Source organism: Gobius niger (assembly GCF_951799975.1).
Source record: "Gobius niger genome assembly, chromosome: 13".
Lineage (NCBI taxonomy): Eukaryota > Metazoa > Chordata > Actinopteri > Gobiiformes > Gobiidae > Gobius > Gobius niger.
In genome coordinates, this window is record NC_136864.1 from 20,388,300 (window position 1) to 20,402,351 (window position 14,052).

The 14,052-nt window shown below is 41.3% G+C and overlaps 1 protein-coding gene across 2 annotated transcripts in view; it reads right to left on the bottom strand.

Annotated features, from left to right (window-relative positions):
* Nucleotides 1-3,588: 3,588 nt before the first annotated feature.
* Nucleotides 3,589-14,052, bottom strand: part of LOC306973182 (glypican-5-like) — a 65,307-nt gene continuing 54,843 nt past the window's right edge. For both annotated transcript variants that reach the window (XM_079570035.1, XM_079570034.1), the window contains one exon: nucleotides 3,589-4,459. In XM_079570035.1, the coding sequence (XP_079426161.1) occupies nucleotides 4,263-4,459 (197 nt within the window). In that variant the 3' untranslated portion in view covers nucleotides 3,589-4,262. The remainder of the gene's footprint in view (nucleotides 4,460-14,052) is intronic.

The window sequence follows — 14,052 nt, forward strand, 5'->3', positions numbered from 1 at the left end:
GGGTAGTGAACCACCAGTTGTTTTTTCTATTTGGTGAAAGGGCATATTATCTCTACTAAATGAACATGGTGGCTGCAATAAACCTTTTGAGCAACCACAGTTACTGCATATTATTGGTATGGTCAAAGTCATTGAACTGTGTATGTGGGATACTTGGTAAACACAACGATATTTATGATTTTGCAACAAAAACATTATTGAACATAGGAACAGGATGTGACATAAGAACATTTGGTCAGCCTTGAAATTCTGATCTTTAATCTCTACCCCGTCTTAACACGTCGTGTTGTTTTGTCACATTTTGAGGCATTTTTGTCTTGTTTTCGTCTCTTTCTGTGTCACTTTTTTGTTGTGTTATTGTTGCTTTTCTGGCACATTTTTGTCGCTCTTTTGTCACTTTTTTTTCGCTCTTTCCTTGGCTTTGGGTGGTGCCAAACTGGAGAAACTTCAGGTGGGGGTTAAGAGTTTAAACACTTATATCTTTTGGTACAGTTTAACTCACTGGTATTGTCCATAACTAAACAACAAAAGACACTTGTTCTATCTACAGTGTTGGGCAAGTTACTTTAAAATTATTCTATATTAGTAGTCACAGCTTTAAAAATTTAATATGTTTGTATTACATATTACTGTTTCATAAATGTAGCTGAGTTACACTACTTTGAGTTACTTTTGGCAAAATATAAACAACAAATAGTAATAATGCCTTTGAGCAAAAGTGCAGTCAACAATTTCCTTTTCCTTCTTTATCCCCATTCTCTCGTGTTTTGTTTTGATGACATTTATGCGCAGCTGCTGATCTTATACACAGGTGTCCAGCCTGATTTGGTGCTGCATTCTGTTTGGGGGCATTTTTTTGTCATACATTTGAGTGCACTTGTAAATTGAGTTACTTGAATTGTAATGATACATAAATAAATTCCTGTATTTTGTGCAAGTAAAGTGATATATTCCTTAGTTACTGAAAAAAGTAATAAGATGTGAGGCCTGTGTGAACATTTCAAACCCTTTTTGGAGAAGGATTTTTTAAAATAGGTTTATGTCTGTTTTTTGGCTTCACGTGTTGTTTGTGCCTAAGCAACGTCTGCAGGAAAAAAAGAAACTGAAGTTGAAAGTTAAGTCCGATTAATTTCGATGAATATTTTTAATCGCACTAAACCGTATGTAATTAATTTATCAATTGTAACCCCTCCCCCAAAGTCACTCATGTTTTTGAACAACTGAAACTATGGTTAATACACATCTCTTTGAAGTTTAAACTAAAGAATCATTCGAAAAATATGAAAAACCGAAACTTTAACAGGTCAACAATTCTAAACGTTACAAAATGTATACAAAGTGTGGATATTTTGAGTCATTTGTTTTGCGATAACAATAGTAAACAGTTTTGTCTGCCAGTATGACAGTAGTCCCTGAATAGCCGCTGTTTTTTTCCCACAGTAAAACCGCAGCAGTTGAGTGTATGAGTGTCCCCATCACCGCCGCTGTCATCGCCGCTGCCTGTCTGCCTGCTCCGACCAGCCCCGCATGAGCTGTCCCTGTCACCACCACTCTGCGCCTCTATTCCTGGGGCTCACTCACACGGGTAAGTTTAGCAAAAAGGTTTGCCGGGTGCAAATAGAGAAGGTCACAGTCTGCTGCTGTATGCCCTGTCTGGCCGTTTTCGAGCTGTGCCAACAGGCGGTTTGTCACAACGGAGCTTTAGACTGTTGTGGACCGAAATAAACAATGATCAAGAAAACATGCTTAAGAAATAGGATTTGTGTGTATTATTGTATGTATGTATGTTAGTTGAAAGAATATGTTGCGTTAGCAGGTGTAAAACTGGTTCAAGTTAAGGCTTTTTACTTGAATGTGTGAATTTAAATGAACTCTGCACCTCTTCTGACTTCTCCCATACATTTAAATGACTTGCTTCAATTTGACTAAAAAAAAAAAAAAAATCAAAGCCAAGGCCACTCTTAAGCGTCTTTTCTCACTTCCCAGCTTATGTCTTCTGAATCATGATTCTGTGAAGGTCTTCAAAGCTTTAAATTGGCTCTGCAGCAGGGACCTATATCTTACAATGACAGTTCCCCAAAGTGTGGCTTATCCTCCGCAGAGCCACTGATGTAGTAACACTGATCGACACGCTCTCCACATTTAAAAAAATAAAAGTATGTTGAACTTCTTATGACTTGTGGAGCTCTGCATGCACAAAAAAAATCTGTCTTCCTGTGTTTTTCTATTGGCTGTAACACACAAACATTTCAAAGTAGAAGTTTAAAGCAGAACTAAGTAACTCATGCCCCTAGAGGCCATAAGCACCACTGCAGGGGTCGTAGCATGTTGCAGTTTTTTACTCATTAATTGTCCGTGAGAGTAAATACTACACTGACAGAAAAGGCAAAGGGAGAAAGGGATATTGTACATCCAATTACACAATGAAGATAATATTTTTCATTCAAACTTGGCTGTAAATACTGTTTAAGTAGCGCTAGCCCACAGTTTGCTTTGCCCGTTAGCCTGTTAGCTTCTTCTTCGTGATTCCATTAGTGTGTATTGAGGCAAATTGGGTTTTGACACCAGGGGGAGATGAAAGACCCCCCAATCATCCCATTAACACTTGTATTACCCCCAGAGGAACTACGAAATTTAAAGGATTTATGAAGGTAAACAAGTTACTTAGTACTGCTTTTAAAAAAAGTACATCCTACATTTCCCTTTACTTTTCGCTTTCAAAATCTCCTCCAGTAAACTAAAAAGTGTTTAATAACCAAAGTTATCTCTGTTGAAAGGATGCTGCAGAATGAAAGATTATTGTAAACTGAGCCATTTTCTTTAAAGAGACGCTTTTGAGACCAGCAAAAAAAAGCAGAGCACTTTTAATAGAGCTCGGCGACACTGGGTAATACCAATACAAAAGGAGAAAATAAGACACAAAACAATAGGCACGTGACTTCAAATATGTACATTTATACAAACGTGATGGTTGTTATGGCTGTTAGAGATCTGAGGAGGAATGGGGGGTAAGCTCCAATCAGACACAGGGAAACAAAGCATGTGACACAGTCCGATAACTGGCAAAGCCGCATGAAGACATTGCATAGCGTTAATTGTATTGGAACAGTCATTCTCTCAACATCGTGAGAGAGCAGAGGGATTTTCCAGTTGGGGACATTTGGAAGAAGCACGGTTAGCTTATTATCTGCGGCCATCTTTGATCGCACACTTACCACTCACTCATTATCCGTGTATATGTTTTTTTTTTTGTGAAATAGAAAATAAATACTAAAAATGTCCAACTTATTATTCAACCAATTCATGACTAAATCCTCAAAGCACTTGTCGAGTTCTGCTACAAGTGTAACAATAATTACTGTGAGATGAAAGCAGATCTCTTAAAACGTTTTTTTTTTTTTTGTTTCCCTTCACTCACTGTTGATTGTTTGCAGGGTTAGGCATGCATCAGTGTGCACTTTCGCAAGCAAACACACAAACCGAATGCACAATAAGCATCTCTCAAAGCGACAGATTTGATTTTTTTTGTGCATACTCGGTTTCCGTACGATAACGGTCAAATGTCTTGTTTTTTTGTTTTTTTTGCAGGCACGGAAGAAAAAAAAAACAGTCCATGTACAAATAAACTCACTGGCAACTTTCCTGAGCCTCATACAATCCAATCCTTCTTTCTTTCTATATACAGTTACGTACTATACACCCGCAGTGCCAGTGTGCCATGCTCTACCTGTGAACTCATTACATTCTAATCCCCTGCCAAGGTACAAAGTCATTTGAGTCTATCACGTCCGCTCTTCCGGTTTCGGGCGCACACAGGCTTCCTCTATCAATCCATCATGCATTTCTCATAATCCTCCCAAAAGAAAATGACTTGAATTCTTCCGTTTCTACTGGAGAAGGGTGCTGCTGTGGTGGGGATAGCACGAGGGAGAAGGAACTGTTGGATTAAAACATTTCATTGTGGGGGTAGTTTTAAGAACGTAGGCCCGGTTTGAACCACAAAAGTGCGTGTGTGTGTGCGTGTGTGTGCGTGTGTGTGTGTGCGTGTGTGAGTAAAGCAAGTGGCCATAATCTGGGAGAGTGAAAGCAGCAGCTCTTTTCAATGCAAATGAGCATGCAAGTCTGAACTTGTGCAAACTCCTAAATTGTCTCGTCGCTCTCGAGTCGCTTAGTGTCTCCATCAGCCCTCGTTGCCTCCGCGTTTTGTTAAGTCGAAGAAATGCGTAGGTGATTTCCTGGCGCGGCCCACTGGACAGTAGAATTCACAGCTGGCATAAGGTCAAGAGTGAGCAAAGTGCAGCGAGGAGCAGGGCCGAGCTCCAGGGGCGACGGGGCCGCAGGGACGTGGCCGAGCCGCCGATCACCATCACCGACGTGGGCTTGACGGGCTTCGCGTACAGCCTGTCTCCGCCCGGCTGGCTCTCCACAGGCTTCCCTTCACTCGAGATGTCCGGGTGAGCTGCAGGAGACAGTAGCACAAGGAGGTCAGCGACAGTGAGCTCACGAGGAAAAACATCAAATTTCTATCCAATCGAATCATGTAATGCGGGGTGAGATCTTATCGTTCTCGAGACCAGATTTAATTTAACTTGGAATAAGTCATTACCGCAATGTCAGTTTTTGACTTTCCATTAACATTCGTTTAGATGGGTAGATTCTAAACTCTTTTTTTTTTTGGCCCTTTCATTTATATCCGGAGTACTCCCTTCCCTTCCTGGTGTGCTCAAGCTAATATAGTTCTGAAATCTTTTTACATAGTTTAAAAAAAAAATCATAATATTAACCTCCTAACCCCCATCCAATGAGCACATTTTCCTCAGTTCAACTTTACCCAAATCTAAATCTTCTTGAAAAAACACAATGACACTACACTGATAACGCAAGGAAAGATCATTTTGGTAGGTCTTAGCTTTCAAATGAGGCGTTACACCATAAGGCTGTACACTGGAGAAGCTTTTAGATCAGTGTAAAATGTGCTTGGTTATAGTGGGGGGTTCAGAGGTAAAAAAAAAAAAAAAAAACAGTTCATGGTTGTATCTTCTTGTGTTACTAAAATGATTGCCTCTGATGAGCCTTTGAGGTCCCAGCTTAGGACATGCTCCTGTGCCTGCTATACAGTGATATTGACAGAGTTTATTAGGTTTGTGACACTACTGAGAAAATCTAAAATATTTTGTGTGAGAGTAACTCATTAAAACTCATCAAGAGCGCACTGGAAACCCCCTCTTCCCTTTACACAAAATACATTTGAACCCATCCCTACAGTGACCATGGGTTGGTCTGTATGCATAAAAATGACACTCATGATTAAGGCAAATGCTCATTAAACCAGTTCCGTTCTGTAGACAATGTTAATGCATTTTTACAAAATTGTAAATACGATGCTATTTTAGTGGGGAAATGCTGCATGTAATTCATTCGACATTGGAATATAATATTTCACACTAAATGAGCACCGGCTAATTAATAAAAACCCTCAAAAAAATGAGCAATTATAAATGACAGTGGAGTCTGCAGTGCATTAGTGAGGATTAGGAGTGCATTGTGCGCTGTGATTTGAATAAAATCCTATTATAAAGAGGTTACAAGGTCAATACACATTTCTTATCACAAAATAATAATCTGCTCAATGTTAGGCAGAACTAATGTCTCAAGAAAAAAGTATTTCGCTTTTCAATGTCGGAGTGAAAGCAGGTTTATGTGAAAAGATTGAGCGCTTAAAAATGTATTGCTAAAACATAAAAAAAATTAAATAATGCAATATTTACTGGCGCCTCAAGTCGTGTCTGTAGACAAGACAGAGTTGCTTTATTTTCAGTCTGTTGGTATTTCAGATGAAAAGGGGAAAGTAAAAATTGTGTGGGAGTCGGTTGCCCATCCCCACAGCTGCATCTACTGAACACACTGAGGCTAACGCCAAAAGGAAAAGGGGGATTGGTGAGGAGGGAGCCTGGGCCATAACAGAATAAGCTGGAAGAGAGTGGGAGGAATAACAATTGTCTTGGTCATCAGTTCTTTGGAAAACTCCCGAGGGTGGATGAATTTATTGTTTTTGTTTTCCCTCGCGGCTACTCTCATGCCTCTTTATTTGGTATCGAATTTGGAGTTTGCTGTTAAAAAGTCAATGCTACTATAAAGATGTTGAACGATTGCCTTCTTTTACAGCCATGCTTTGTCCAGTGAGGTGGTTAACGTTTGGTTCTGTGAGAGGTGTGGGGCATTGCCTGGTCTGGCTGAGCAGGCTGTCGCTCGAGCACTTGCTATCATGAACACACCGCAGAGAATCGCTTGACTGCAATGACATCAGCTATGTGCGGTCACCATGCTACAGACTCATAGCAGGAATGACTGAGGCTTGAAACCATTCTTTTGAGTACTTATTGTATTGGCAATGTTAGCGCTTCTTCATCGGGGAACAGTGAAGATTAGCTTTTCTTTTCTGGAATCCGCATGCTAGCAAGTCCATGGTCCTGAGATGAACACACTTTTGAGCACAGAACTGAACACAAAAGGCAGAACACATTTCTATTTTGGAGTCTCATTCGAATGTGTCTCTGGGTTTCTTTCAACTTTAGGCGTCAAAAAAAAAAAAAAAAACTCCTTTAACAAACACAGAGAACAGTTACGTGTTTCGTCTATGGACAGATCAGAGCGCTTTAAAGCAGTGGAAGACACGTCTGATGGATGAGAAATGACACTGCAGGTGTGTGTTTTTAACAAGGGAACAATGTTACAAAAGCCTTGAAACCACACCAAAAAAAAGAAAAAACAATTCACATCATGCGCCTCCTTTAATGTCCAGAAATAAGAGTGGGATGTGGGCACATGCTAGGTCTCACTATCAGCAAGGCCACTGGAAAAAAGGGAGAATTTTGCAGTGAGCTGACTCAAAAAGACAAACAAACAAGCTGTAGAATAATATCTCTGTTCTTGTCCTCGCAAAAACTTTAAGCGCACTTTACAAACAATCATGCAGAACATTATACACTTTGTACCTTTCATTGTTTCAAATAGTTCTCTGCCGACTTTTATTTGAACACGTTTAGATGAAAGTGTTTTTGTGTTTTTTTTTGAGACGTGTAAAACGTCTACTGGCTTTCGATCGTCCCTCAGGAGACCATTTAGAGACTGATGGGCTGTGTCTGCCAATGGATCATGGCTGTCTTGAGTCCGTTTAGCGTAGCAGCAGAATGTTAAAAACTCTGGCCACTATTTAGAACTGCTGTCTTATTGCGCCACACAAATTCACAGCCCCAAACAGGGTGCGTTTAAGGGAAAGGGAAGAAGCTTTCACACACTCCTTTACTGCCCATCCATCTCTGTGCACATTTTGTCCACAGTTCGGCCTTTATGTGCTCCCTTGTCAGGCGGGGGCTCCATTTAAACTAATCTGCCTTTTTTGTATTCAAGTAAAACAAGAATTTTCTGCGCACACTCTTTTCTGGGAACTGTCTCTCAGACCCATGCACACAATCTGGGGCAGCTAACAGAGTCTCTGGCAGGACACTGAAAGGCCAAAAGAGACAGAAGTACAGAGGGCTACACATCCTAGGCCCAAGACTCGCCTAGCAACAGCCGCAGCAGCATGGCAACTCCCGGGCCGGATCATGGCAGAGGAATCCGAGCGCTGCGCGTCTTGGCTGTACATGACTATTAAGCTTTTTGGCAAGATTAAGATTTACCCTCTTTATGCACACAAATACGGGGACGACAAATAGGCACGGGGCCCTGGGAGGACACTGACCTCTACCAGTCAGTGACACCATTCCCAAGAAAGACGAAAAGAAGTTTGGGCAGTGTGGTTCCTGCGCAGCTTGAGATACAGGGTAAAGCACACTGCACTCAAAGAAAAAAACATTACAGCAACCCCAAAAAGCCGCATACTAAATAATAAAGAGTGTTTAGACAACCAATCGACTACATGTCATCTCTGAGCCTGGCAACAACTTTTACAAACATGGTTATTAACATAAAATATCATTAACATGGCGCATTGAGTTGCCTTGTGTACGAAATGTGCGGTATAAATAAAGTTGCCTTGCCTATTAACATAATAAGATGAAGGCACATATCTCCAAATGCTTAGTAAAGCAACGGAGCACAGTGGTTCTCAACTGATATCAGAGCCCAAAAGTGAGTAGAGGGACCTATTTCAGGGTATTTGTCCAAACTTTCTTTTAAAGCAGTACTAAGTAACTCATGCCCCTAGAGGCCAATAGGCGCCACTGCAGGTGTCGTAGCATGTTACTTTTTTTTTTACTCATTAATTGTCCGTGAGAGTAAATACTACGCTGACAGAAAAGACAGAGGGAGAGACGGGTATTGTACATCCAATTACACAATGAAGTGATAACTTTTTCACTCAAACTTGGGTGTAAATATTGTTTACATGGCACAAGCCCACAATTAGCTTTGCCGATTAGCCTGTTAGCTTCTTCTTCGTGATTCCATTAGTGTGTATTGGGGCCTTGTGGTTTTCTGGACAGAGACACCAGGGGGAAATGAAAGACCCCCGCAATCATCCCATCAAAACTTGTATTACCCCCAGAGGGACTACTACTGTATTTGGAAAAGGGCTTAAAAGCAGTCATCTATTCTGGATTGTTATAGAATTGAGGAGGTTTGTCTCCCACCACAAGAGGCTTCGTCAGCAACACATCCTCGTTAACACCAGGCTGAACTCTTATACTGTTCTGTACGAAAGGGTCTACAATCACTGGCTTCCTCTACTACAATTCTAAAAAGCTGCTTCCTGCCCAACTCGATTTGGGTAAATCATTTTATGTGCGTTGCAGCATCTTGGGATTGGTTGAAAGTGGGTCTTAAAGCTGTTGAGAACCACTGATAAAGAACAATAACAAAAATTGTCCCCCAGCTCGTCCAACAAGCTGTAAAAAAAAAGTTTAAATCCCAAGAACTTGTACTCAGCACTTGCCTGGATCTACCACTACACTTGCAAATAGCCAGTGTTATTTTGTCCTAGTACACAAACAATCATAGATAGAGCTGTAGGAAGCTACATTCACTTTCACACCTGAGAGGAAGAGTACGGTGAATCTCTTGTCTGCCAATCTACACAGTCTCAAAATAGATGCCTTTATTTGCACAGTCTCTCTTTCAGTGCATGTCTTAAGAACTATGGAGACAGAAACACATAAGACGGTGGCTGCTTCATTGCTGAGTCTTGAGCAGTTGCGGTTAGAAAAGTGTGTAAATAAATGCTAATGTTATTATGGTGCTACTGCTTACTCACAACTCTGCAAACTTGTTTTGCTATTTTAAAAGAATCAGATGTAAGGAGTTTTTGCCTTTTCAACTTCAAAGTATTTGCAGAAATGTTTGGCAGTTTGAAAAAGAAAATCCAGTTGTGCTGCTGTTATGAATGTTTCATTCTGTGGGGGCGAGTCATACTTTGATGTAAACTCTTGCACATAGTTAGAGACTTCAACTGTTGGAGAATATGGTCAAATCTTGATCTGCACCAATCAGTGTCCCATTTTCATCATTCCTAATTTGCCCTATTGCTTTAAGTGCACATGCATATTCACATTTCATTATTTAAATCGATGAGTGTGCATGCCGTCCACTGGGAGCAGGGGAAAAACAGGGTAAGAAAAAGAGAAACTGCCATTTTTAGCCAGTTGGCATGCTAACAAAGCAATGGTACCGCAATAAATGCAGTTTTGAGTGCAGAATGGCTCAGAATGATGATGGTTTGAGAGCTCTGGAAATTCAGAGGAGAGGCCTACTTCTGGTTTCCACCTACAATGTGAGAGCATGTAGAATAGTTGAGGTGATTCTGTAATAGCAGGGGAATCAAACAACTATAATCATGGTTGGATGGAACCTGCATGAATTAAGTAAATTCTACAGGAGATTTGTTTCAAAGTAAAAAGGAAAAAAGAGTGCATGATAAGTTTAATTTAACGGTGCAATATGTGAAAGTAAAGTATCAAAAGTAAGGACCCATGCTGACCAGCCGCTGGGTCACTACAAGGTCAAATACGCACAATTATCAACTCTTTTTTTTCCCCGCATAAAAAGTTACATAATACGCCATTAATGTGAATGAACAATGGATGTGGCAGACGTCAATTCAGAAACCAGCAGACAGTTGCCTATTAGGTATTCTTGTTGCAGTTGCTCTCCTGTTATCTAATCATTGACAAGAGAGAACTACTAAAGTGCGACTTCATTAAGCTAAAAGACCATGTAGCTAATGGTCTAAAACCAGATAAGTGGTACTGAGCTGCAAATTGGTTAGTAGCTGACTTGCACAGCTATAAGGTCTTGCATTAGACTCTGTAACATCAATATAAAGTCCTAGAGTGCGTGGAGTTAGCAGAGGTACACATAGTATGTAATGTATGTTTGCTTCTTGGCACCTATTGAGCATGTGACTTGCCTCTCCTTATACCTGGCTATAGTAACATTGCTGGGAGTGGGACATCACAGCTACATGGACGTGTTGCTGCTTTGCTGTAACGGTTATCCAAACATGAGAATAATAAATACTTTAGGTCCTCTTCCACATGCTTTATTTTGATCACACGCTGAGGAAAAAGCATTGTCTGTGTCGAGCATTAGGAAAAAGAAATAATAAAAAAAGGTCTGAAAAACGTTCTTAACCCACTGAAGCCTTCATACTTGAAAAAGCCGTCAGTAAATACCTGACCGACTGTATGTTTTCTTCTCCTTCCCTCCAGACTCAGAGGATGGATACTTCCCAGTACATACCCTCTTTGAGCTAAGACAATAAGATACAGACTCATCCCTTCTTTATCCTTCCAGTGTATTTTTCAATATCAGTGGAATGTCTGCCTTTATTTGCTTAGTACTGTGTTACAGCAGGAATGCCAGGTTCTGTGTTAGTAACTAGCACTGAGCTCGGGGCGAGTCCGCCGAGTCAAAGGGGTCACTCCAGCAATGTGCCCCACCCTCCCGCACCGTCTTTATATGGGCCCCCCAACAGAGAATCCAGGCTAAAGGCTTTAATCAGGGAGGAGTAATAAACCGGGCCGTCGCACAGTCGCTGCACAGTCTTCATAAACAGCGGCGCAAGGATTCTCCATAATGGCTAAATTGGTTTGGACCTCAGCTTTGGGTCAGAGCCTAATAGAAGGCAGCAGTGGAAGTGACATACAAGTGTTACACACACAATAAAACTCAAGTCTGCAGCTTTCAATAAAGAATGTTTTATGAGTCTGGTCACAGTGTTTATAGAAATATTTACTGTGAGGAAACTGTACTTTTCTTTTTGATTTGGATTTGTCCACAAAACAGGGTGAGGTTGTACCCATACAGAATAATGATAGGCGGCACACATTTAATATTCTGAGGCTTTTGATGTACTTCCTAAAAACAAATAAGGTGATGAAGGTGTCATCATAAAACAATGGACATAGCCAGAGACTAATGTCCGCACACTCTTTGAAGGATAAAGGGATAGAGGAACATTACACTATTTGAAAATCTTAGTCCAAATGACTTAACCTTTTTAATGATTTTTACTATTAGAGGTTTTCTTGGACACCATTAGCCAACTTTTATTATATTCAGATGCTAATTATAACCTTTTACAGCTACCACAGTGCAAGAGCATGGAAAAGACATGTCTATAGTGGTAGTTTAAATTGTTATAGTGGTAGTTTAAATTGTTGGTCATACTGTGAGAACAAGTATCTTCCACATCCAAACTCAAACAGATCATCTTTCTGGCTGACCAAATCCATCTCTGATCCATTTGTTTCTCTTTCTGTGCTGTGAGTGTGCCCTGCAGAGCTCGCTCAGACTCTTGAGCTGCAGATGAAAGGCTGAGGGAAATGGCAGTCCCACTGCTAATATCCGCACTGGGACACAGCCCTACATCTGCTGACCATCCGGCTCAGTCACGCCACAGTCTGTGACCTCAGATGGGATAGTGTCCTCAGTCTCATGTTCAGTCTATGCTGTTTTTGTATACTTTTCTCTGTGTTTCCATCACCTCATCCCTCCTTTGCACCATCTCACACATTTCTGAACATGAAAGGCAGGTGCTTGTGTGCAACAGAGGAGTAGAACAGTGTGAAGCAATCCAGCATAATCCGAGTAACACTGGTGTAGGTTAGCCATATCCTGCCCAAGCAACCTCTCTCCCAAGGAATGTACTGTGTTCCCCTGCCAGAACAAACAGCTGTAGCGCACCTTTACGCCCCTGCTGGCTTTGGGAAGTTCCCTTTATCCTTTTTGGCATACAGGTGAGAACGAACACAGACACCGGGCCATTACGGTCAGAATTAAGCTCCGATAGTCGCTGGCTATGTCGAGATGGCCGGACAAATTCCTGATGGAGTCGCAGAGTGATTTATACAGCTGCGGAAGTCTCGATAAGCTCGTGGGTGTGAGAGAGAGTGAATAGGAAGAGTAATAACAGAGGGCATTGATGGATGGAGGTAGTGCGCATTGCTATGAGGCCGATCGGCTTTAAATTCCAAACTTGCTGATATGGCCCTTCAGCGTAGACATCCACCTTGCAGTTTATTAAATATGCATGCATTGGTGTTTGATGTTGTCAGCAGCCACCAAATAAGACAAGTATCGTAGTGATGTGGTTTCAAATACCAAGCAATTATTCTCTTATTGTCAGCCACAATCAGTTACAGATTTTTTACTTTATGAGGTTGCTGTATTAATACACTTAGCATCAGATTGTCCACAAGGCTTTCATTTAAAATATTTTGACTCACTATGGGTTTGTGAGCTACAACCAAACATATTGTCCTCATTCTTACATGTTAGTGAGGGCATAAAGGAAGGAGCACGCTATTTTTCCCTCTTCTTTGATAGCACTGTCCTCAGAGCACTTAAAAAATGACAGCTTTTCCCCCCCCAGCTGAGGTTGCACAGTGACACAGAACAGAGCGTGACGTCACGTTTGGAGAATTATGTCCTGGGAGCGCGTGGTGCGACAGCCCAGTGCGTTTGTAAAGCCTCCAGCGGACAGGTTTAGCTGTGGCACACCAGAGAGAGGCAATGCCACTTCTGATGGAGAAACAGATGGTGTTTGTTAATATGAAAAGGACATTTGAGAAGAGATGACCGTTCTCAAGTCTATTCAGCTGAAAATGACTCACTTAGCATGTCTCGAAGCTGACTTTTTTTTTTTTATTGTTGTTCCACCCCCTTTCATGCTGGACTGTGTTGTCTAATAAAGCCTACGGGTCAAAATAATCTATAGGAAAAAAAATGTAGATTGAATTCTAAAGACAAACTGTTACACATGTGGCACATAAATAAACCACTGGTCAGTTTGTGCCCTTTATTGTTTAACCTTTTGAAAGTTGGGTGGCGGTGGTTAATGGGCGGCCAGTGTCTCTGAAGAAGTGTATCAGAAGTGAGTAACGATAGAGACAGTGTGTTTGGCGCAGATTAGCGCTGTTCATTAGCTTGCTAATGAAGTCTCTCTCAGCAGAGCAGCGGGCGGTCATGCCCCCTTTTAACTCCAACCTCGGGGGCTACACCATCACTCACACACACGCACACGCACACGCACACACACGCACACATACACGCACACGCGCACACACACACACACGTGCACACATGCGAGGATTAAGCTGCTAAACCACACAACACGTACAATCACGAGTCAACAATTTGAACTAATATTGCAATAGTTAAAACACATATTTGTACATGATTTGGGTTTGATCAATATCAGGGGAACGTGCTGACCCATCTTGCACACACTACTTGGAAGCACTGTTGAGCAGAATAAAGTGCAGAAAGTAAAACACTTCAACACAGGGGAAAAACAAAGCCATGTGCAAAGCCTGAATACATATTGATGGGGTAAGATGTAATGTTGAACGAGGTGGAGATAATTGCTGGTGTGCTGTTGACTAACTCTCTTCTTGTGGCTTTTGGGAACAGCATGTCACTGATTTTGGTGGGAAGGCAAAGGGGAAATTGGGTAATGTTGCTTTAAGTTGCCAGCAGCGTGTAGCGCATCAAACGGGAAAAAACACACAAGTACAAAAGGATTTGATTCGCCCACAAAGAAAATTAAAAGCA